Source organism: Artemia franciscana, chromosome 11 (assembly GCF_032884065.1).
Source record: "Artemia franciscana chromosome 11, ASM3288406v1, whole genome shotgun sequence".
In the NCBI taxonomy this organism is placed as follows: Eukaryota; Metazoa; Arthropoda; class Branchiopoda; order Anostraca; family Artemiidae; genus Artemia; species Artemia franciscana.
This window is the reverse complement of record NC_088873.1, coordinates 7,336,550-7,362,955: the sequence shown is the minus strand read 5'-3', so window position 1 is coordinate 7,362,955 and position 26,406 is coordinate 7,336,550. Positions and strand designations below refer to the sequence as shown.

Genomic DNA, 26,406 nt, shown 5'->3' with positions numbered 1-26,406 from the left:
GGAGTTCAACCCATCAAAATGCAAAGTCCTTCACATGGGTCCCCACAACAATCAGATTTCATATTTTATGCTGGATAAATCTGGCATACGTATCCAAGTTGAGGCTGTTAAGAGTGAATGAGACTTAGGGGTGATCATTGACAGGAAGTTTAAGTTCCATGAGCACACTATGCAACAAGTTGCTAAGGCTAACAGAGCCCTGGGACTAATTAAGCGAACCATATCATCACGCCATCCTCTGATAATAAGAAAATTATATAATGCTCTTGTAAGACCACATTTGGAGTTTGGCTGCCCTTTTACAAATCCTCAATATAAGGGAGATGTGGCAGCCCTAGAGAGCATACAGAAAAGAGCAACTAAGCTTTGTGCCCCACACCAACAACTTCCCTACCCTGAACGTCTGCGTCGCCTGAAGATACCCACATTGGTTTACCGGCAGCACAGAGGAGATGTCATTTTTGTCAAGAAAATGTACCAAAACAACATGGCTAACTCCATTTTTACTCCCTCTCTTGCCATTATGACATGAGGCCACTCAATGAAGCTGCTACAGGAGCACTCCAGATGCAGAGAGAGGGCAAACTTTTTCTCAGTATGTGCTGTCTCAACTTGGAACAGTCTTTCCAATGAGACTGTCTCTGGTGAATCAATTAATTCTTTCAAAAATGCAGTCAATTTGGAGTGGAGTAACATGGAATGGAAGTACCAGTGGGAGGCCACACCCACTAATTATGTCACCTCATCAATTCAACAGCAAGATGTTCTACAGGAGGATGCAGTCCACCTTATCTTGCTGTAAATGCGATTTAAGGTAATAGAGAGGTAAAATCCTTAATGTGGGGTTTCTTGTTCTCTTTAAAAGCATATGTTTTGGATGATTAAAACTTTCAAGGATGAATCCAGGGCCTATAACATATTGTGGAAAGATATTGTCAAGCTACCATTTCTACCCTTATCTTATCTCATGTTTAGATATGTCACTTATACCTATAGCTGTTTATAACTTCTGACTTTAAAACATTTACCTAAGTGCTGAGTTTTCAAACTCTTATTCAATGGCTTTAGTTTTTGAAAATGCAATTCCTAGTATTTTATTAGTTTTAAGGACTCTTGTACAAGGGGACATAACTTACAGTTAACCAGGCATTTCTCCTCAAAGAGGTAATGTGCCCATTTTCTGATCAACCATGTTGCCCACCTCTAGAAAAATTACTGCCAGATACCATTGCTGCCCAAACCACAAACAGCTTTAAGAACCATCCAAACAATGAATGGTTAACAAAAGAATGGAAGTATAACTGGGAAGCACTTGAATCAGCAACATCAAACCACTAGTCAAGTGTATATATTCAACTATGTGTCATGTATGTAGAAACTTTAGAGTTTCTACAAGGAAAAATCCTTAGATTGCTCCAAGCTGCAATTTAAGGTAATTAAGCTATGTCAAGTTTTTTTTCTAAATTTAAGAAATGGATTTATAAATCTTCAAAATCTTACAAATCAGGACTAAGCAAAGGTATAAGGCTCTAAACACTTTTCTTGTGCCTCATTTGAGCTCTTTCCCCCTGATGCAAGCAACCCTCTTGAACTAGAGTATGCTATGCTTGATAAGGCTATAAAGAAGAGTGTCTGTGCTTATAAACATTGTAGCCTTGAACAGATTGCTCAGGAAGGTGAAGGAGCTCCTAGATAGGGAGACTCTGGGTCAGGGTACAAAATCACCAATGAGATTGTTGAAAAATGTCCAAAGATAGATGGACCCATCAAAGTCGAGCCTGTATGACTTCTTACTAACCCTGATAAAGTGAACAAAGCCTGAGCAATGCATTTTGAAAAGTTATTAAATACCTATTCCTACATGCCAGTTAAATATGTCATGTTTAGACATGTCACTTATACCTATAGCTGTATAAGTTCTGACTAAAACATTTACCTAAGTGTTGAGTTTTCAATGGCTTTAGTTTTTGAAAATCCAATTCCTCGTATTTTATTAGAGTTTTAAGCTATATCAGGGTTTTTGTTCTAAATTTAAGAAATGGTTTTATAAATCTTTAAAATCTTACAAATCAGGACTAATCAAAGGTATAAGGTTCTAAGCACTTTTCTTGTGCCTCATTTGAGCTCTTTCCCCCTGATGCAAGCAACCCTCTTGAACTAGAATTTTCTATGCTTGATAAGGCTATAAAGAAAAGTGTCTATGCTGATAAACATTGTAGCCTTGGACAGATAGCTCAGGAGGCTGAAGAAACTACTAGATAGGGAGAGTCTGCATCAGGGTACAAAATTACGAATGAAATAGTTGGAAAATGTCCAAAGGCAGATGGACCCATCAAAGATGAGTCTGGATGACTTCTTAATAGCCCTGATAAAGTGAACAAAGTCTGAGCAATGCATTTTGAAAAAATGTTAAATAGACCACTATCTGCTGATCCTGCACTTATGCCAGACACACAATTTCTAAATCTAGCCATTGATATCAAAGCATCCTCTGATGGCGAAATACTGAAGGCAGCTAACAAGTTAAATTCTAGAAAGTCCTCTGGGGAATACCTTTCTAAATCTTGCCATTGATATCAAAGCATCCTCTGGTGGGGAAATACTGAAGGCAGCTAACAAGCTAAAGTCTAGAAAGTCCTCTGGGGAATACCTTTCTAAATCTTGCCATTGATATCAAAGCATCCTCTGATGGGGAAATACTGAAGGCAGCTAACAAGCTAAAGTCTAGAAAGTCCTCTGGGGAATACCTTTCTAAATCTTGCCATTGATATCAAAGCATCCTCTGATGGGGAAATACTGAAGGCAGCTAACAAGCTAAAGTCTAGAAAGTCCTCTGGGGAATACCTTTCTAAATCTTGCCATTGATATCAAAGCATCCTCTGATGGGGAAATACTGAAGGCAGCTAACAAGCTAAAGTCTAGAAAGTCCTCTGGGGAATACCTTTCTAAATCTTGCCATTGATATCAAAGCATCCTCTGATGGGGAAATACTGAAGGCAGCTAACAAGCTAAAGTCTAGAAAGTCCTCTGGGGAATACCTTTCTAAATCTTGCCATTGATATCAAAGCATCCTCTGATGGGGAAATACTGAAGGCAGCTAACAAGCTAAAGTCTAGAAAGTCCTCTGGGGAATACCTTTCTAAATCTTGCCATTGATATCAAAGCATCCTCTGATGGGGAAATACTGAAGGCAGCTAACAAGCTAAAGTCTAGAAAGTCCTCTGGGGAATACCTTTCTAAATCTTGCCATTGATATCAAAGCATCCTCTGATGGGGAAATACTGAAGGCAGCTAACAAGCTAAAGTCTAGAAAGTCCTCTGGGGAATACCTTTCTAAATCTTGCCATTGATATCAAAGCATCCTCTGATGGGGAAATACTGAAGGCAGCTTACAAGCTAAAGTCTAGAAAGTCCTCTGGGGAATACCTTTCTAAATCTTGCCATTGATATCAAAGCATCCTCTGATGGGGAAATACTGAAGGCAGCTAACAAGCTAAAGTCTAGAAAGTCCTCTGGGGAATACCAGATTGCAGCTTAAATGATTAAATACACACTAGCTGCATGCACAACCATGTGGACAATGTTTTTCTCTATAATTTGTTGAACCGAAGAAATTCCCAAGGATTGGACAAGAAGTACTCGTCAAAATATTTAAAAAAGGCAACATTCGAAAGTGCAAAATCTGAAAGAGAGAGAGAGATTGGTATATTTAAAAACTATCATAGCATAGCTAAATTCAGTTTTTTACAAAATCTTACATTTAAACAAAAATCACACACTGCACAGCATTGAAAACCAATGTGAAGAGAGGCACAAAGGAGTTAGTGTAACAATTAGTTTGTACTTTAGGGTGTAGAAGTTTATTTTGTAACCAAGTTGGACTATTGGGAGGGACTGTTCAGGTAGTAGTGATCAGTGGCTTGTATTGGCTAGGGTGAATTTTCCAAATTGCAGAATGAGGTGTTCAAGCCAGATTTTAAGTAGAGATAAATTTAGTTTTGTGAGTGCTTGATCATAGAGTATGTTGTGGTTTTGGAGTGTAATCCTCATTGCTCTTTTCTGGACAGACTCTTATGTCATTTAATAGGTATGCCATGCAGATAGCAGATGGACCCCAGACAGGGCATGCATACTCAAGCGACAGGCCCACCCCAGATTTACCAGGGGGCCCAAGCTTCCACCACAAAGGGCCCTTCGCCGGCCATAATAATCCATTATGTCCAACATAATCCATTCTGTCCAATTGATTTGAAATTACTGCACGCCTATTAACCAAAGAGCATAATTACTTGATGACCCTTGGGGTAATTACGCTATTTGCTATTAATCATTGTAAACTTTTAAAGTAGGTATGATACATAATAAAATTCTTGAGCTGTCAAATGCCCATTTCCTAGATGATTACGCGACACGAAGTGAGTCGGGGGGGGGGGAGATGGAGTTCATGCCCACCCCAAGATTTGGTCCAAATGGCGCCTCTGTTTAGGAAGTACCATCCATGATTCAGGATTGTTTCAGCAAGAAATCAAGCTAAGAATTGGCCAGGCTAATGCATCTTTTATGAAACTGTTTCAAGTTTGGAACAGCCAGAAGTATTCTCTACAACTCAAGCTGAGGCTGTTGAACAGCAATATTCTCTCACCACTTTGCTGTGGTCCTGAAACTTGACACATGTATCAAGAGCTTGAAAAGAAACTCCTTGTATTTGAAAACATGTGTTTAAGGTGTATTCTAAATATCCACTGGTTTCAAAGGTAATGAACACTAATTTACAACAGAAGACATCTCAGTCACTGATAACCAAAGTGATCAAATGTAGGGAGTAGAGATACCTTGGTCATATGATCTGGATGCCCATAGCTTGATTACCAAAGATTGTCCTTCAGTGGCTGCCACATGGTACCACATGGTACCAGAAGAAGAGGATGTCCCAAAAACAACCCACAACATAGCTACCAGGCTGACCACACAAATATCAATGCAACCCAAATGGGAAGATGACTGGGTAGCCACAACAATGAGAGATAACTGGTGACTTTTTGGATGCACTAAGTGTCTGATACAAGGTAAGGTCATTTGAACAAAATATTTATTTTGTAAGGTTACACTTTTGCAATACAAAGATATCAAAAGATGATCAAAGGTAAGTGCCCTTTGGAGGAAAAAGGAGTGGAACTAGGTGGCTCAACATACCTTTCCAGGAGATCACTAGTACTATGGATGCATCTCTGATAGTCTCATTCATCTAGCTCAACTACTTACCAAGATAGCAAAGATCCCCAAAACTATATTTTTGCCAAAAAAAATTAAGTAGTGTTTTCACTTTGTCCCTACATCAGTTATGCAATCTTGTATATATTTAGCAAATTTCTTATAATTAGGCCTATATTAACTTATATATTTTCTTACTATGTATTAAATACATGTAGTAACTTATGTATATTGTTGCTGCCATGCTTGAAGATCATATCTGACATTTTGAAAATCCTGAAATAATTGTCCAAACTATTTGTTAGGTTCTTCTGAAAGGTAGCATCAGATAGGTAAAGTATGTTCAATCACACTGTTATGCTTCTGATCTACATTATCAGCTGATCTTCCTGAAAATTGAACCTAAAAGTATACCAAACAACTTTTTTCTTGAATTACTTGCATATTACAACCATAAGTCATTGGGCCTTTGGGAACTTTTTGTGCCAAAAAAAATTATTTGGGGGCATGGCCAAATTTTCTTTTTTCTATTGGCTTGCAACTTACATCCATAAAATAAATTGGCCCCCCAAAAAATAAATTGGCCTGAAAAAATTACCTCAAGTTTAAACCCTGCCCTCTCTGTCCCTATTCATACTTACATGATTCTCCCTGGTCTATTACACACAAAAGAGCAGTCTCAATATTTGACTGTGGATTCAAAATAATACAGAAAAGATTTATTTAGAAAAAATTAGAAAAACAACTAAAACAAATATAATTCTAGTCTGGACAGTAATTAATAAGCCCAGTCCAAAGGGGGCAAGTTTTTAATGCAGAAAGCACATTTCTCCTTGCGGAGACCTTTGTTTGTCATCATAAATGTTTCCAACTCTATTGAAAACTCTTTTGCTTGGATGGAAGAGAATGGACAGCAGAGATACTTTTGAGCAAGTGTGCCAGACTCTTGTAACAAATGCTGTTATTTTGTTACCACTCTAACCAGCAGCTTTCTTCTTGTCAATGACAACCACCCTCACTCATGTACCTTTCCAGTTCCTGATCAGTATTTTCTGCTGACTCTTCTTCCCTCACTTGTTGGAGTTGCAAGCATGTCCTGAAATATGCATTAAATCAAACTTCCTACTTTCCTTTGTTTTGGGTTTTCCTCCTCTTCTGTTGCAGTTGCTCATATTGTTTCTTAAAATCTATGCCTCTGCATTTCTTCTTTTAGCATTACTGAGTGCCTCCAGATTTAGGGGTCAGTGCTTATACCTGGGATCCAGGTGACAAGCAAGAACAACTACTCTGGCTGTAGGTTTTTGAACCCACCATGCATTCTGGACATTGCTGCACCAGGTGTGTGTTGACGAATATACTTTGACCTCATTTCTGCTGCTCTCTCCACCACGGTCAGACTTAGCTGGTAGTTCCACCCCCAAAGACTAGACAAAGCAAAAAATTCCTGAGGAAATCTGGCACCATCTTCTGAATAAGATGCATATATTAAAAAAATGGGCTGATATCTGATTTTTTTTTTTTTTTTTTTCATATCTGACAATTACACTGTCCCTCATATCCACCCAAAAATATGAGCTGGCTGATATATTGGTCAGACCCTAATTTAGACTCGGGACACCAGCCCTCTAGAAATAAAACTGATTATGATATTTCCCAATCAGCTTGAAACTCTCAGTTATTGTTCCTTGGGCTAAGAGGATTGCAAATTTTGATAGCAAATCGTTTATTTTTTATTTTTGTATTATAGCTCCATTTTTTGGCATAAGTTTCAAGCCAATTGGAAAAAATAACCTCATGGCCCATGCCCCAAATCACCTAAATCACCTAAATGACCCCACTAAAGGGCTGTAGTTTTGGTATTTTATTTCTCTGACAATTTTTTTTTGTGCTGGAATGGGCTAAACCTTTTGGGTATTTAAATAATTCCAATTTATTTACATTCAACAACTATCATTGATCAAATAGTTTGTGGTACCAAACTGTACATAAGGAACAACACAGCTCAATAGTAACAAAAACTCTAAAAACAGAATTTTGATATCAACAGGTATATCAAAAGAATCAACTTATGATGCTGATTCCAAATATATTAGATTAATCAAGTTTAGTGTTGCCCATCAAAGGCTATTTGCCTGATTTTTATAAAAAGAGGGGGAGGGATCTGAAAGAAAATCACATCATAATATTCAACATATCTGAGAACCCTACTGCAGAAGTTTACAAAATGTGGAATTTTGTATATTTTTAAAGGGGGGGGGGGCATCCCCTAAAGCCAAGGGATCTTAATGAAAATCACATCATCATATTCAGTATATCCAAGAACCCTATTGCTTGGTGCTGCAGTGAGTTATTATTAGTAGTAGTAGTAGTATTGCAGAAGTTCCAAGCTCCCATCTGCAAAATGTGGAATTTTGCATATTTTGCCAAAAGAAAGATCATGGATGTGTGTTTATTTGTTTGTTTTTTGTTTTCCAGGGGTAATTGCATCAAACCAATAGTCCAAAAATATTATGAAAGGTCTTGTTTGAAAGGAAATTCAGAGATCTGATCCCCCTTTCTAAGCGACCAAAGAGATTGGAGGGCAACTAGCCCCCTTTTACCCTTTCCCCCCTCAAAGTTGTCTGATCAAAATTTTGAGATAACCATTTGGTTCAGCATAGCTGAAAGGTCCAATGAATATGCCTTTACAGATAACATGACCCCCCTCAGTTCCTGGGAAATGGTTTTGTAAGTTATAAATTTAACCCATTGTTTACGTATTGTATTTGTTATTGGGGAGTATGTATATATTTTTTGGGTGGGGCGGGGAAGGTGGTGATTGTTCTCTCTTAGAATATCAGATGGTTAGCTAAGTCTGCGTTGCTAGACAGCTCAGAATTGACACTCTTAAATAAGATATGGATACAATGTGGATTCATATATGGATTCAATGTATGTCCAAGTTCTTACCAGGAAAGGTTTTTGTTATCAGAGGTAACACTAAAGCGTTGCCTATAGTAAAGGCCATATGGCTCCACTGTTTTGTTATTATTGTCATTTATTTTATTTTCTTCCCAGAGGCACTTCATATGGAAGGGGTGATCCTATAAATTAAGTGTCAAAACTGATCAGACGGCAACTAGCTCCCCCCTCCCCCTACGCCCTTTTCCCCCAAATGCATCCGATGAAGATTTTGAGGTAACCATTTTGTTAAAAATAGTCCAAAGATCTGATAACAAAACTATAGAGTCAACACAACCCCCCAGAGCCCAGGGACAGGTATTGTAAGTTGTGCCGTGTTAGCACATATGGCTCTTATTGAAGGGATGCTTGTATGAACTTCAAAGAGGACTCATTTGATTGAAAAAAAGTTCTAGTTCACTTTTGAATAGTTAAAAGAGACCAGAGGACAACTAGCCCCCCATACCCTTTTTTCCCCAAAGCCATCCGATTAACATTGTAAAATAGTCATTTTGTTGAAAATAGTTCAAACATCAAATAACAAAACTTCCGCATTCAACACAAACCCCCAGACCCTGGGGGCAAGTGGTTTCAGTTACGCCCTGTGGGCATATAAGGTTTTTATTTTAGGGGTGGTTGTATAAACTTCAGAGGTGGCTCATTTGATTGAAAATTGAAAAATTCTAATTTCCTTTTTATGAGTCAAAAGTGATTGGACGGCATTTACCCCCTCCCCACACACACACTCTTTTCTCCAAATGCATCAAAATTTTGAGATTGCCAGTTTGTTTGAAATAGTCCAACGATCAGATAACGAAACTTCGGAGTCAATGTACCCGCTCCCCCATAGCAGGGGGAGGGTTGTAACTTATGCCCGGGGGCATATAATGTTTTTATGGAATAAGTGGCTGAATAAACCTTGGAGGGAACTCAAATGAATAGAAATTGAAAATTTTAATTACCTCAAGAGTCAAAAGTGATCCAATGGCAACTAGCACCTCCCCCAACTCTTTTCCCTAAATGCATCCGGTCGATTTTTTATGTAGCCGTTTTGTTCAAAATAGACCGTAGGTCATATAACAAAACTCCAGGGATAACATAGCCCCCCCCCCAGAACCTGGGGGCAAGTGTCGTAAATGATGCCCCAGGGCATATAAGGTTTTTATAGAAGGGATGATTGTATACACTTCGAAGGAGGCTCATTCGATTGTAAATCGGAATTCTAAACGAGCCAAAACTGATTGGAGGACAACTAGAGCCCTCCCCTCAGGGCCCAGGGGAAGTGTTGTAAGTTTTTTTGCCCTGGGGGCAGATAGATTTTATGTAAGGAGTGGTCGTATAAACATCAGAGTTGGCTCATTTGGTTAGGAATTGAAACTTCTGGTTACCTTTTTCAGAGTCATCAAAAGTGAAAAAGGTCATCTACCCCCCTCCCCCCTCACACAAATCCTCTTTTCCCGATCTCATTCAATACAAAATTTTGAGATAGCCATTTTGTTTGAAATGGTCAAACGATCAGATAACAAAAACTTCGGGGTCAATATACCCAACTCCCCCCCAGAGCCCGGGGGAAGGTTTTAACTTGTGCTTGGGGGTATATAAAGTTTTTATGGATAAGGTAATTTTCGGAGAGGCTAAAATGACTAAAAATCGAGAGTTCTAGTTTATTTTTGAAATTTAAAAGTAACCTGATGGCATCTAACCCTCCTTCCACCAACCATCCGTTTCCCAGATGCACCCGATTGATTTTATGAGATTTTCATCTTGTTCAGAATAGACCGAAGATCATATAATAAAAACCCCGGTGTTTATTCAACCCCCCCGAACCCGAGTGTACGTGTTATAAGTTATGCCCTGGGGGTATATAGGGTTTTTATGGAAGGAATGATCCTAGAAAGTTCGGAGGGGGCTCATTTGGTGCTTATGTATTGTACGAGAAACACTCTAGAATTGGGATCGCGAAGATCAGATAGGACAATAGCCGGTTAGTTTGCAATGCATAGTGGTAGAATATAGTGTCTCACCATGGATGTTCAAATTAAGATTTGGGGTTTGCCTAGGACCGAAGAACAGGCAATCATATTTGTCCAGGATAAGGTGTTGTTGTCCAAAACAAAACAGCGCGTCAATGGCCACACCATGACTTTTTACTCTTACGAGAAGCAACATCTTTGGAAGTGTAACCTAACCTACATTAATGGCTGATAAAAAAAGGCACTTTTATTGGTGACCAAAACATTGATTATAAATAATAATAAAACATTATCTTTATGGCAAAGCACCTGATTGCTTTTGGAAGAAACTGAACAAATGTCAAGGCACTTTGTTTCCAAGGTCCATTAGATTATCCTGGGAAATTTTTTAATAGTATCTTTGACACTATCACACTTCACAACAACACTTTTCATACTTTCTTATAGTGGATAGATCCTAATGTAGATATAGATATGGTCGCAGATGCCGGCCACATCCTTGGATAGTTCCATGATCTATAACAAGATACTTGAGCGATGAATTTCGGCCTTGTCCAAAGCTTGTTAATATCCAACTGTTTGATGCAAGAACTCAGATTTCGGGCATTCTACATTAGGTTAATAAGACTCATTACGGCTTTGATCTCTTATGTCATATATGTAGACGCATTAATTTATAATGGACTATTCACAGTATCAAGTATTTTCGCGGGTGTGGGTGTTTTAACGCCACCGCGGTTTTCGGCCACCGTGTGTTTTCCACCACCAAGGAAATCTTACATCGTCAAGATGATTAGTTGGGTCAGAATAGACAGGTTAGGTTAGATTAGTCTATGTCTATGTTTTTGTCTATATCTGTGTTTATGTCTATTTCTATGTCTATTCAAACCTACCTGAATTAAAAGGTGGCGGAAAACATATGGTGACGGATGTGGCGTTGAAACACAGCCACGATTTTCGCGAACTTCTTGCACCTTTTCTACCATTCCACGAGAAAAGGTATTTAAAGCAACCAAAACCGGTTGTTTATACTGTTTCTCTATTACTGCTCTTGATTAACATCATTCTTGTTAGATATGTGGTGGCCTGATGTGTTGGTGGGTAGATGTGTGTTAGATCTTTCTTGCACACAGTATAACAGTTATTCATAATAAAATAAACTTACAATGAATATACTAATCTTTACAAAGGCTCCTTAGCCTGTAAAGGAGGGGGGAAACATACCAGCTGTTCAACCATTAATTCAGATAAAGAAAAAAAATTATAAAGATTTTAACATCACCAAACAAAAAAATGAATTGAAGAAAAGAGAGATAAAATTGATTCAATAAATTAAATGAATAGACTCCAATCAATCCTACGCAAAAAAAGAAAAAAAAATCGAAGTCAAAAAATGTTTAGCAATTTCTTTTTAAGAAGCTAAACAGTGGTACCTCCAAGCTGACCCCAAGTCATATTCCATACGATATGATTCGCCGTTACAGTATTCAAGTCTGACCTTAGAGAGGGAGTAGTTTGTGTTACAAAATTGTGTTGCAGTGCCTTTTCTATTATATTATCTGATATTTATTCAGGCAAAAAACCAGCTAAATTAGGTTAACTAGAATCATCATAATGTCTTTGATAATATATGTATACTAAGATATTAATTTTTCTACAAAAAAATATAATTGTAAGTAATTATGACAGCTACATATTTCATCACAAATAAAATATAACATAACGAGAATAAAATTAACCCTGCCAATATGTCACTGTCTTCTGGTAAAAGACAGTAAAAAAAACTTATTGACTTGCCCTGATATCTCAAAACCTTAGTTGCAACGTGCTGCGATTTGTAGAGTTCAATTCAACTTAGACTTACTTAGACTTAGGTCCTCCCACGCCTGAAGGTGCATAAGGCAACAACAGTGGTTCGCCACGACGACCTATCCTGAGCCCTCGACCAAAGCTCCTCCATCGAAGACCTCGCCAACTTAGGCTCCTTCTCTAACATCCTGTCAATGGTCATTTTTGGTCTCCCTGACCCAAATCTTCAATGCCAATGTTCAAATGAAACAGCGCGTTTATTTTGTGAAAAAAAAACGCAAATATACTTGGAAAATTGTAGATGTGATCATATGAAAAATCACAACTGCCTTTACCTTATGTAAAAGAAGATGAAATCAATCCATTTGCTGCGATTAAACATTCACTATTATTGCTACGGAGAAGGAAAAGAATAGCACGAGATCCAGAGCACGCTTTCTTGCCTGCGTTAGAAAATTTCAAACGCTTGTGGATTTGCGTTGTTCCGCAAATGTGTTGGAAAAAATTGTTCACAATCGGTAATGTCGTTGCAGTTTTCCGCCAAAAAGAGTACATTTGAACAAATGGCCAAGTGGATTGTATATTAAATTTTAAAATGAAATTCTACCAGCTCTTTTTTATGATCTAAAAGTTGGCTTATTTTCTGTTCTATAATATTAAAACAATTCAATTGAATTCAGGGCCAACTAACAAACACGGGCCTATGAAAAATATTTTTGAATGATGATTACAGTCAATTTTCAATGCTATTGGGAAAAACCATTAGATAACAAAGAAAAATCTAAAAGCTTCGAATAAAAAGAATCAAACATATGAGTAAATAATAAAATCAAGATAATAAGAGTTTTGAATTATTTCCACCATTTTTCAGAAATGCTTAAATTTACCTTTCAAAAAGCACTTGGGGATCCACTCCTACCCTACTTCAAACATTGATTAATAAGGGGAGGTTGATCCATACAAGGATATAAACCTAACTGTGTATGCATTTGAGCATGATGTTTATTAAATAATCGCTCCTCTTTAGGATACCCCCGTTTAGTCAGTTTTGTGTCGAACAATTACCCCTAGTATATATCTCCTTTGTATCTTATATTTATACTGAACATGTTTTATTCCAGATGGACAACTATTGATGAACCCGAGAACCTTAGAACTGGACTGTGCTGGTCAAAATCAAGGAGACATTGACAAAGAATCCAGTGCAAAGATATCCAGTACTCAGTACTTCAAATCCATATCCCAAATCCCAACATCAGAACAAGCTTTCCCACAAGTATCTTCCCATTATAATCCCATCAGTAATGGCACAAGCGATCATTTTACCCCAGCTATGAGTGAAAATTCATTACTAACGTTGGAGCAGCTTTTGTCTGACCACTCACCATCTAGACAAGAAGTTCACTTGCAAAGAAGCTCATCTAATACAGTATCAACGTATTCATTGGCGTGTGATCTCAAGACAAATTTAGTGTCATCAAATGCAACATCTAATGGCTCAGATTTGAATCCAGTTTCACCGTCTTTGAGTGAGATATTGAATCAGAATTCGGTTGATAAATATCTACATGATACTCAAAGCTTTAATCATTTTCCTGGTCCAAAATCTCCCACCATAGCAGAGCTATTGAGCAGAGCTTGTAGTCCCTCCGGAAATGGTTTTGATGGACAAAGTACTGGAGTTTCTTTTACCAATGGGCATTGTCCATCAGAAAAACCTGGTGGCAAAACACTTAGTCTGCCACATACAAATCCAGCATGTACAGCCAGTAATGCTAGTAATGGTTACCATGAGGAAAATGATCAGGAATATGAGGGAGATAAGGTAGATTCGCCTGATTCATTTTTGGATAAGCAAAATGACTCCCCGCCTCCTTTCTCATGTAGAGATAGCTCCCCAGGCTTTGAAGAACTGATTGAAAAAACTTCACCAAGAATAAGGGATGATCCACATCTAATGGAAGATGATGCAAGAGACGAACCAATTAAACAAGATCCAATAGATATTACGGAGTATGTTGAGGTGTTAACAACTTACAAATGTAAATTTTGTCAGTTCAATTGTTCTGATACAGCCATCATGTTGTCCCATATTCAGGCAGCTCATAACTCTGAAATGAAGAAATCTGTCCAAAATGACAAACCAGTTTCTCAAGAACAACCTTCATCTGACAATAGCAACAAAAGTCGTTCGGAAGACGAGCAAGCTCTGTCTCAATCAAATAAAAATAAAATTGTTAAAAAGAAAAGCAGCTCTGAATCTAGACAAGGCTCTAATCACTCATCCCAAGAAGTTAATGAGGCAGCTATAGAACCACCACAGCAAACCCCAGCTTTGAAATCCCCTCCTCCAAATTTATCAAAAAAGGTTATGAAAAAGCGGAAAACAACCAAAGTCAAGCCTATCTTGCCGAAACCAGGGTCTCAGGTTGGACCACCAAGTATTTTAAACCAAATTGGTCCACCAAGTGTCCTCGGACCACCGCCAAGTGTTTTCCCTCTGTCAAGTGTTCATACTCCCTCCAATATGACAGTTAAAGTTGAATATGAACCCCCCTCTCCAGCCAATGAGGAGCCGTCAAAAGAATCTCAAGTTTTTATTTGTGGTGTTTGTAGAGCGTTTTTCCTTGCAGAAGAAGACTGTGAAGATCATGTAAACTCGGTGCATAAATCAGGACCCATCCAAAAGCAGACTGAAGACGGGATTGTTTTTGGGTATGTTACTTGTCTTTGTAATTTATACTATTAGTAACTGAATCAGTAGCAACTGCAGGGTAAAAGCAACTGCAATGTCTAAAAATCCAAACTTTCTGGGAAAAAAATCATTAAATTGTTTAGTTTAAACAATAAATATAACACAGAGTATTCTTAGTATAGCTGCACTCAGCAAAGGATACCCCTCCCCTTAAAGCTCGGAACCGTGTGTGCCTATGACCTCAAGTGTGTGATAGTCTTTGTTCCTTAATACTTAACAGTGAGAGTAGTGTTCAACGCTTTATTAGTACTATTGATGGCGTTAGTAATAGACATCTTTGGTGGTCAACAATGGTTTCTGATTTTCAGTTTAAACAGGCGAATGTTCTATCGTCTTCCTTTTATGTTGGCAAAATTTTACTGTGTGTTTGTGTGTGAGGGGGTCTAAGGACCCTTCTTAGGTTGAGGGGAGACCCATGGTAACTAAAGTTACCACTACATAATGTTTGTTTACAGATTTTTTTGCATTTATAAAAGCTGCTAGAAGTTTAAGGTGGTCACTGCTCTGGATAGTAAATCTGCATAATCAGGATAATTACCAAATTGTGGGTTTTTCAGGAATAATAAATACGTAAAATCTTTTAAATATCTTATTATAGAAACATGGGGGGTTGAGCAGGGATTCCCTGTAAGATTAACACAAAGAAGCCTAACAGTCATGAGCTCTTCAAGCGTTTTCAGACACTTACAGTTCTGTGGAAGTTTACTCCAGCATACCTGCAAAAGGGGGAAGTGTTTCCTTAAGGTCATTCCAACCACTACATCACTTGGAAAAATTGTGTTTTATTGTGTCTTTGGTCACACCAAAGACGCAGTCGTTTTTTTCTGGACTGTACCGTCCATTTTTGCAATTTCTATTCTAACCCAGAAAGCAAGATTGCAGTTGGGGGTGGGGCCATTTTCTACTGGAATAATGTTGATTTTGTCTTTGCATGGCCACATCTAAGACGGAAGAGGCAAGTTGAAAGGGTGCGAGATATGAGAGACATTTCTTTTGATGGCTGCCTATAACCATAGAGATCTAAGAGCTGGTTATAGAAAAAATAGAGTCAGGTCTCTTCTTCCTTCAAAATGTTTAGGCTGATTGAAGACAGGAATTCAGGACTAGTAATAGGAGTTTGAATGATCTGACCCAGATGGGAGGCTTGTTTTGCAACCTGGTCTGCTAATTCATTTCCTGTTATACCACAGTGTACTGGAACCCATATAAATAGAACTGATATACCCTTTCTTGCTAGTTATGTAACCAAATTTTTCAGTCTCAATGGCAACATTTCTTGCTTGGTGTTGCTGTTGTGGAAGGTAATCCAGAGCTGACAGTGAATCAGAGCAGACAATATACTTCTGATTTTTGATCTCTGTTTGGCTTGATATGGCTTGAAGAGAAAACTTAATTGCCATAAGCTCTGCAGAGAAGATTGTCAGGTTGGGGGGTAAATGGTAGGAAAGAGACAGGCTCTGGTAGGGTATAACTACTGCACAACTGTTTTTTTTTTCTGTCTTTGAGCCATCTTTGTAAACGTGGATGTAGTCCTGATAATCTGCCAACTTTCCAAAGGAATATAATTTTCATCAGTGCTTGGGAAATGCCCTCCTTTTTTGCAATGCTGATCTTAGGAATAATCCATTCCCCAATTCCTTTGGAGGCACTAGGTGAACTATCATCCAAATTAACAGTCAGCCAGCCATTCTCCATGAATTCTTCCATGCTAGGAAGGCAAAGGAATCTCTGGAAAGAGGACATCTCTGTTGGTTTCTGTATTTCTGCAGGGATGAGGTTCTTTCTTTTTTCACCTGAAAAAACCTGCAAGTTTCTCCATAGCTCTCAAACAGGAGTGTTGTGGCCAAATTTGTCTTCAATGAGCCTTCTCCACCTACCTTTTGTCTCAGTCTTTAGTGTCTTTTTGAATTCTGCTGTCTTTTGCTTCAAAACTATTTTATTCTCAATTGAAGGGTATCTAAAGAAATTATTTTTTGCCTTTTGGTTCTCTAGGTAGGCTTTCTGGGATTCGCTGTTCCATCTAGGAGCAGAATTTTGTCTCTTCGGATGAGGTTGTGATATCATATAGCTTCGGATATCATAGCTATCAGCTATGATAGCTGAAGTAACCTTATTAGATAATGATTCCTCTGGCTCATCACTTGTCTTAATTTCTGAAGCCTTTTGGTCCAATTTGTGTTTCCAAGAGCTCCAGATTTTGCCTTAGAATTTCCAGAAATTCACTGGTTGGTACTCTGACCTTACTGGGTTAATCTCTATTGTCAACGATATAATCTCGTAGTCAGAGTGAAAGTCATAAGGTTTCTGGACTTTTGCACTATTCACAATATCTGTTGATGTGAAAGTATGGTCAATGGTTGAGTACTTGCCTGTCTGTTAGTTCAGACATATATTTAGGCCATAGGGGTTGACAAGGGACAACGGATTTTTGGGCTCCAAAATGTAATTTTCACAGGGGTTGCAATTGAATCTACTAATGATATAGTGTCCCACATTATGTGGTTAAGGTTAAAGTCACCACTAATTACCTTCAAAGGGCCACATGCATTCACAATTATTTTGAATTGTTTCAGGGAGAATTTATTTGTCTTTGGAGCATAACAGTTAGCAAAACTAATCCACTTATGACTTTCAAGTAGTTTTATGTCAATTATACCAAACTCCATTCCCCCTTGTGGACTGGGGTCATGTTTTCTAAAAGCTAGGTCATTTTTCGCAAATGACAGTAGGCCACCACCTGTTTTGACTCTGTCCCAACGGATAATATTGTACCCTTTGAAATCGTGGACAGCATTCTCCTGTTTTTTTTTTTTTTAAAAAAGTCTCTTGAAGTAGAAAAATATCAGGTGCATGCTTGACTAAAATGTTTTGGAGTTCTTTTCTTTTGGTTGAATCTCCGAATATTTAATTGGAACACTGAAAGTGAGCTAGTTATTGGTGTGTGAGGGGGCTAACCTGGGTCTCTGTAGCTTATTACCAGAACCTTCTGGGCTAGGTATAGCCTCCTTTCCTTTACGTTTTCTTTCAACTTTGCCAGTGCTGCTGGTGTGTGGAGGGGCATTACTGGTTGTAGGGGTGCATTTTCAAGACCAACTGGCAGTATTTTTGAGACAAGTTGGCGAAGGGATGTTATTATCTGGGTCAGATCAGAGATCTGCCTTGCAACACCTTCAAATATTGCTTTCAAACAATTTCTTTTTTTCTCCTTGATTACTGGGCTCTCCCTGGCGTTAGCAGCATGGCTACCATTGCAGTTAGGGCACTTGAGTACCTGATCTTCTTTTACTGTTTTGGATTGGGGACATTTATTAAGGGTGTGTTGTCCACTACATAGTAGGCAACATCTGCCTCTTTGGCAATTTGAAGTGCCTCTTTGGCAATTTGGCAATTTGAAATTGCCAAACCTTGGCAATTGAAGCACTGTATTGCCTCGGGGATAAGCTGGTTAACTGTATACCTTCCACCCAAAAAGAGATTTTTCAGAGGGAACTGAACATCATTATTGAAGGTACAGACCAAAGGAATAACTGATGGGCTTGGGTTTTTAAAGGTTAATGTCAATTGTTGTATTCTGTCATCAACTTGGACCTCCTTGACAAAATCATGCTGATGAGTAACCTCCTCAGATGGGGTAAATAAATGGCTTTTCTGTTTCTGATTAAACCGGGGTTGGAGCTAGGACCAAACAAAACTTTACCTTACAGCTATTTGCTGTTATACCTGAAATAGAAAGTATAGCAGTAGCTACTAATTTGTTTGCAGCTATTATGATAATGGATTCATCTGGTCCTATTCTTTCTAACATTGAACTATAATGGCCCCTGCATTCATGATTTTGGAGGTGTTCAAACAGTTTTTGTTTTTTTTTTTTTTTTTTGCAATAACCGTTCTACGACCTAATGTCAACAACCTACTGGTATCATTTGGACCTTCAACACCTAAAGCCAAAATCCTAACATTAGAGTTATTTGGGTCAAGAATGACAGGACTACTAGTCATGTCAGTTACCACAAATAAAATAAAACCCAATGGGTTAAAAATAAACAGGTAAAACAAAAAAATAAAATCACAAACAGAAATAAATTGTCAAATTAATAAAACAAATAGGCTAGAAGCAGAGGGGTGAACTCTGAGTCGATGATAAATTAACCAATCAAAATAAATCAAAAGCAGGTAGAGCACTAAGTTTCGAACCAGGATAAAAGATGGAGTTGATAAGCACTCTGAAGAAATTTGATAGTTGCAATAAGCAGGATTGTGGGAAAATTTCCATCAAGCACAATAGCAGTCAAAGCAAGCCAAAGGCCAAAAATGCACAACAAAACGAATACAGGTGTCAGGGACCCCAAGGGCAGAACCCCTTGTGATTTAATCAACAATCGTGGCACACAGCTTTCCCTATTATGGAAATAGCAATTTTGAATGTATTTGGTATCTTTCAATTTCGTTCTTTTCTTCCATCAAAAGTTCCAGGCGTCAAAGTCAAAAGAGATAGGCTAGTGATGTCTATTCTGTCTTTCAAAATTTTCTTCTCCACCTTTACTGGTATTTTCGAAACTCTAGAAGGGTATTTAAAATTTCTTGGTAAATGCTATGCTTTACCTCGAAGTTGTTTTGCTAGGAGAATGAAGTTTTCGGAAATGCTTCTGCAATTTAAATTAGGAACCAGAGAGGTAATTTGAAGTTCATGCCCCCTAGTGCTTCTCTGCCAATAATTTTGAGAATAAAAACCTAAAACGAGTAAAAATAAAGTCACATGGGTATTTTTTTCTTTTAATACAATCAAACTATGTGTATCCGTACACTTGGGAAGAAATTAGATAAGTTTGGCTCAAAATTTGGCTAAGATTCTGCTTAGATCCTGGCCTCAAAATGTAGGCTTACCACAGGCCAGTTTTTTGCTGCTAAGATCTTGTAGCTTTTCAGTAATCTAAATCGATTGTTTATTTGGTAATTCTTGCTTGATTGCAATGCGTTGGCACCAAATAATGGCAAAAATATATAATTTTATACAGATGCTGTTTTATAACCATATTTTCTGTGTTTTTTTTTCAGTTGAGATCCACCGCCATGCAAGCAAACGTTTAAAATAGGGAAGCATGTGATTTCCACACTTCTGGCCATATGCATTATTTTTGGCGGGGGTATGATGAATAAGCAATTTAACTTGATAAGTTTGAATAAGAAGACCCCAGAAATTCGAGATCTTTTTTTTGGGGGGGGGGTTAGTATTAACCAACATTAATAGTACAACATATAGTCCTAGTACAATTACACGCTCCTTCTCTCCCACTATCAATGCCTACTTCTATTAAACATCTATAATTACTTGTTGCAAAGACTCCTACAATAAAGGTAGACCGTAAAAATTAAAATCGAAAATGGAAAACTAAAATAAAATAAAAAGTGGCTGAAAATACAACTCATATAATGCAATTGAAGTTCTATAGTTATTTTTTCTCTGATTTTTCAGTTGTAATCGACCGCCATGCAAGCGAACATTTAAAAATAGGGAAGCATGCGATTTCCACATTTCTTGCCATATTGGTATCCGGAAGCGTCCAGCTGAAGGAGGCGAAGACTATGGAAAAGTGAGCAAAGCAAAGAAGCTAAAGAGGATTTTCATGTGTGCTGTGGATAAGTGCAAAGCAAGCTTTCAGTATTGGCAAAATTGTGCCCAACATGCATGGACCGAACATAAAATCGATACTGGTAAGTGGGTACGAAAAAAGTGGTTCTATTCCACCTTCTAGGGCTATAACGAGAGAAAAGTTGGGACGGATAGGACACGTTCTGCGGATGAAGGATGACACATTTTCAAAGATCGTCCATGAATTGGGGAGAGGGAGGTCGTAAGGAAGGATTTGAGGGAAATTGGAACTTCTTAGGAGGATGTAAAACATATATATATTAAAATAATATTAATAATAAAATAATATTAAGATAAAAAGGAAAAAATCAGGAGCGTCGAAGAAGTGACAAGCTCACACTCAGACACCAAGATACTCCAAAAGCAGGGAACCTGCTTTTGGAGTACTCCTGGGCTGAGTTGTGGACGACTCCTGGGCGGAGTCGTGGACTTTGGCGAAAGTTTGACAGCTACCTATTTACTTATGGGGATAAAGCATTTTCCGCCTCACCTGGCATCTCAAATTCGGATGTTACGTTTGAAGTTGTTTAATCATATGCTCCACAGGCTCATTAGCAACTTAGTTCGTGGCATTATTATAGGCCTAAACATAGTAAAAATAAAATGTAATAAATAATAACTTATTACATTTTATAAGTAATAAATTATTACATAACTTATTACAAAAATAATAATTGTGGAGTAGTTCCAGATATATTTTGTGCGGGTGTTATTACTCCTGTTCCTAAGAAGGGGAAAAATAAAAGTACTTGTAGTTCTTAACGGCCAATTGCTGTTTCGCCGATTTTGTGCAAGTTGTTTGAACTGTGGGTGATTGATGATATTAATCAAGCTTGTTCCACGCCAGACCATCAGTTTGGTTTCAAAAAGGGCTATAGCCGAGAGTATGTCCATACAATTATTGCAAATGTTTTGGTAGGAATAGAAGAAAGTGGTGAAACGGTGATTATGGCTGGGCATGAGGTCTCTCGAGCATTTGATTCAGGAATACATCCCCAACTGTTGCTGAGTGCTGAAGCTCGTGGTCTGAATCGGTCAATAGTACGTGTATATAGGGACATGTATAGTAAGCTGTACTTTGTTGCAAAAGTGCCGGTTTCTAATGGCTATGTGCTGTCTCGGGTCCGCATATGAGTTTGGAAAGGTATTCGACAGGGTGGTGTTTCATCCCCTCCTCTTTATAATAATAGTGTAGTAGAGGCCCAAAAAAAGGTTGTAACTAGTTTCATTTTTAGAGGCCTTGATCTGTCGCTTGCTAACCATGCAGATGACGTGTTGAATTTAAGTGGGACTTATGCTGGTATAGAAGAGAATTTTGATATTTTAAGTTATGAGTATAAACAGATTGGTCTTAGATTTAACCCAGAAAAGAGTGAAGTTGTTGTAGTAGGAAAGTCGACTGGTCGTTCATCTGCTGAAAATATTCGCCTTTGATCGCATTTTTCCAAGCCTTCGTCTAGTATTACTTACCTTGGTTTGCCAATTGGCTCTAGTTTAAAGCATACTAGAGCCCTACTGCTTGAGTTTTTAAGTGAAAGACTGCGAAGGACGCATGGACTTCTTGTTTCATGTAAATCCAGGTATAAGCCTGCAATTCTAGGAAGGATATACAATGCGTTTGCTGTGCCCCATCTACTAGAATTAGCACCCTTTTGGGAACTTCTTAGTCAAGCTGAAAAATAGCTATTCGCCGACTGTATTTCCGTTATACGAAGTTCCTCTTAGGTATCCCTCTATGGAAGAGCAATCGACGACTTGTGTTTAGTTTTGGTATAGAGCGACCATTTGTAGTCATTGAAGAACGCCGGTGGATAACTTCGAAGACCACACTGCTTTTCTATGACGAAAGTAAAACAGTTCAAAATAGGGATGATACCTTTCTATTGACAGTGAATAGATATAAAATTATTTAACTGGATATTTCGAACACATATACAGTGTTCATCATCAGCAGTAAAAGCAGTAAAACACTGTATATGTGTTCAAAATATCCAATTAAATAATTTTATATCTATTCACTGTCAATAAAAAGGTATCATCCCTATTTTGAACTGTTTTACTTTCGCCGGTCTTGCTTTATGAATATACTAGATCGTGAAAATAGTTTTCTGAGTGCTTTTTTTGTGAGATTTAAGTGAATGTATCTTTTTTTTTTTTTTTTTTTTTTTTTTTTTTTTTTTTTTTTTTTTTTTGTCATTACTCCATGTTAGCACTATGTGTGTCTTTTGGGAAATAAAGTAATAATAACAATAATATTGAAAATTTAATAAAAAAGATGTCACCTATAAAAAAGAAGCAACTTAGCAACAAAATTTCCTGTTTGCCTGGTTGTTGTTAAACTTTGTGTTTTTGCATACTTCTTCTTTTTTCTCTTCATCTTAGAGACAAGATCTGGTTCGAAAAATTGTAGCAACGAGCTTGAGATAAACGTATTTAAACTATAATATTTGCGAAACTTCTTTCGCAAATATTACTTCTTTTACATGGCTATCAGACTATCATTAAATATGTTCCTTCCAGAGCTATAGCAAATTATTTACTGATTCTCCAATTCAATATTATATTTTAATAAACTAAAATCCCTGCCTCAAAATAACCAACGTTGATTTCAATAACCATAATAATGTGTGTAGACATTGTTCTTACTCCTCTCTCATCTCTTATTACTCCTGTTTGTTTTTTTTTCTGATTCGATTTTAGTGTTGTTCTTACTCCTCTCTCATCTCTTATTACTCCTGTTTTTTTTTCTGATTCGATTTTAGTGTTGTTCTTACTCCTCTCTCATCTCTTATTACTCCTGTTTTTTTTCTGATTCGATTTTAGTGTTGTTCTTACCCCTCTCTCATCTCTTATTACTCCTGTTTTTTTTCTGATTCGATTTTAGTGTTGTTCTTACTCCTCTCTCATCTCTTATTACTCCTTTTTTTTCTGATTCGATTTTAGTGTTGTTCTTACCCCTCTCTCATCTCTTATTACTCTTAGTGTTGTGTTTGTTAAGATACCATTTTTGGAACAAATTCTTATCTACTACAGGAAGATTTGTCGGAGGCAAAATCTTTTATAAATACTAGTCGTTTCGATTTGATAAATAAAGCTAAAAAGCATAAAGCCTAAATTATATGTTCTACACTTATTGAAATGTAGAAAATTAAAAACATGGTATATTTCGAAAAGGGAATTCTTGACATTCAAGTCATACTGTGAAACTTAATGCATGTTCAAAAGAAAACACTAACGATTAAACCTTTTTGAAAACACTAATCGCAAAATATAGTGAGCATATGGTAATCGCCAAACAGAATATTTCTTGTGTAAAATCATGGTGGGTGTGAATCCTGGTTAATGTGCTGTTTAATATAATGACTGCCACTTCAAAGAGTAGCAAATCAATTGCTAAATCATTTACTGATTCCTCAATTCAAAATTATACTTTAATAAACTAAAAACGCTGCCTCAAAATAACCAGTGTTTTAACTATTGGTTAAAAATAACCAACCAATAACCAATTTAAAACTAAAACCTTTGCCTCAAAATAATAAACGTTTTTAAAACGACTTTAAAACGTTTTATTTAGCTGCCAGTTTCCTATATGTTTGAATGAAATAGAATCAAAGGGCAAAGTTTTGAAAAAAGTATCCGTTTAAAACAGTAAAATTTAGTTGAGTCGAAATGTTATTATCTAGGAATTTTTTCCCTTATTGTAGCCTCGGTTTTAATTGTTTTTTCGTTCGTTTTTTTTGTTTTTGTTTTTTTTACGGTGAAATGTTGTGTTCATGAATGAAAGAGTAAATCTAGGAAAGATAGAAAGATCACGTTTTATCATTAATTGTGATCCTATTGTGATAAAATTGTATAGCAAACCATGTTATTTGTTCAGATTTTTGTACTACCTTATCGTCGTAATAAATTCTAAAAGTTGTCATCATGACTTCACGCAGGCGTGTATAAAGAGCAGGTACAAGTCGTGCAATCTCAAACTCCGAGTAGTCGCGATTTTCGTAAATTTCCCTTGCATATAGAGCATATAGTCGCGATTTTCGTAAATTTTCCATATTCCAATAGATTTTGTATCTATAATGCTAGGCAATATTCTTTTATTTAAAATTTAAGCGTGTTTAATACTATATTTGGGCTTTTCCTTCCTTGTCTGTTCTGTGTATGTGAGAAATTTTTTTTTGTTTAATTCGGAGATCTACTTCTTATTAAATTACTTTTTTCCAGGTCTTTTGTGTTGTAACCACTGCAACTACAAAACTGTTTCAAAATTCAACATGAAAATGCATACAGAAACTCACAACCCCAACCCGCCAGAAAAAAATTATATGTGTACAGAATGCTCAAGTGGATTCAGCTCAAAGAGCACTCTCGACACCCATATCCAAAATGTACACCATCCAGAGATTCACACATGTCCAGATTGTGGTGAGACCACTGGCTCTTTAAAACAGTTGGAAAGGCACGCACTTGTACATCAAGACGAAAGACCATTTGAGTGTAATCATTGTCCCTACAAGGCAAAGAGGAAGTCTGATTTGAATCTTCACGAAAGACAGCAACACAACCCAGAGAAATTGTATAAATGTGAGTTGTGCCCCTTTAAAACGTCGGACCAGAGTCATATGCAGAGACACAAAGCTGTGCACACCAATCACAGAAAATATAAGTGTTCCTATTGCCCAATGACGTTCGTAGCTTGTGCTAATTTGAAAATACATACGGGAATTAAGCATCCCGGTCTACCGGTGAAAATGTACAAGTGCGGTATTTGTAGTTTTAAGAGCCGAGCTGAAGAAGCTCTTGAAAAACATATCCAAGATACAAAGCACACGGTAGCCTCCGAGCCAGAACCTCCCCGTCCTCACGTAGAGAATGGACACGCTTATACTAATTACTCTAACCAAAACAATGCTCAAAAGTTTACTCAGGTATCAACAACTCTAAATGGTAGCCAATCATCTTCCTGTGAAAGTAACTCTATTTTTGTAACAAATAATGGTCAATATCCCTTACTTCTTACAAACGGCGGTAAAGTTTATTTTCTAAGTAATGCTTTAAATTCAAAAGATGGCTCCATTGACGTTAGCTGTGGTGTTGAGGTTCATAAGAAAAATGGTGCCCCTGCTGACACTGAGGATAAAGATGATAATGAGTGTTTAGGGGCTAAGAGTGTTGGTGTTGTATTAAGTACTGACAGTGTTATCTCCTAGTTTTGGCTTAGTGTAATTATAATCTTGTTTCTTTTGTGTGTGTTTAGTACCTGTTTAACTGTACGTACATTGTCAACCTTTTGCCTTTCTCGCCCTGTCTTGGTTAATATATATGTGAAAGGAGGCTAAATTGGAAGTATTTTTTTTATCTGTAATAGAAATTCATTATGGCCATAATGTAGTGATTCGAGCCCACGACCTCCTATACACCAGCCAGTCAAACCTCACTCGTGTCTTGTTCACTAATATGATGACCTCCTTAAAAGATATTGCTTCAACGATTTTTTTTTTGGTGATAGGTTCCATGGATGAGTCATTCAATGCGCAAAATTCTTTGTGTCAATTCTCTTCAATGCACTCTACTTAGTTGATAAATAAGTGAACATCTGAGTGAAGGAAGAGACGTTCGAATTGTCTGCTCACCTCATAATTTTTTTAATGTTTAAATCATCAACGCGATTTCATCCAAATATAGCGAAAGATTGTAACATAAACAAATACATATTATTTTGGACGTATGTATATATTAAATAAAAAAAACAAGTTTTTTCAACTGAAAGTAAGGAGTGACATCAAAACTTAAAACGCACAGAAATTACTTCGTATATGAAAGAGGCTGCTTCCTCATAAACGCCCCGCTCTTTACGCTAAAGTTTGACTCTTTCTCTCAATTCTTCTTTCTAAAACAGTAAAAACTTTAGCGTAAAGAGCGGGGTGTTTATGAGGAAGCAGCCTCTTTCATATACGAAGTAATTTCTGTGCGTTTTAAGTTTTGATGTCACTCCTTACTTTCAGTTGAAAAAACTTGTTTTTTTTATTTAATTTCTGAACGTTTTTGAATCAATGCATGTTTTGATTTTG

General features: G+C 37.3%; 1 protein-coding gene across 1 annotated transcript in view; it reads left to right on the top strand.

The window, feature by feature from the left end:
• Nucleotides 1-25,675, top strand: part of LOC136032745 (zinc finger and BTB domain-containing protein 41-like) — a 30,558-nt gene extending 4,883 nt beyond the window's left edge. The window contains exons 2-4 of the mRNA XM_065713078.1: nucleotides 13,055-14,648; nucleotides 20,162-20,400; nucleotides 24,560-25,675. Coding sequence (XP_065569150.1) covers nucleotides 13,055-14,648; nucleotides 20,162-20,400; nucleotides 24,560-25,545 — 2,819 coding nt within the window. The 3' untranslated portion in view covers nucleotides 25,546-25,675. The remainder of the gene's footprint in view (nucleotides 1-13,054; nucleotides 14,649-20,161; nucleotides 20,401-24,559) is intronic.
• The last annotated feature ends 731 nt before the right edge of the window (nucleotides 25,676-26,406 follow it).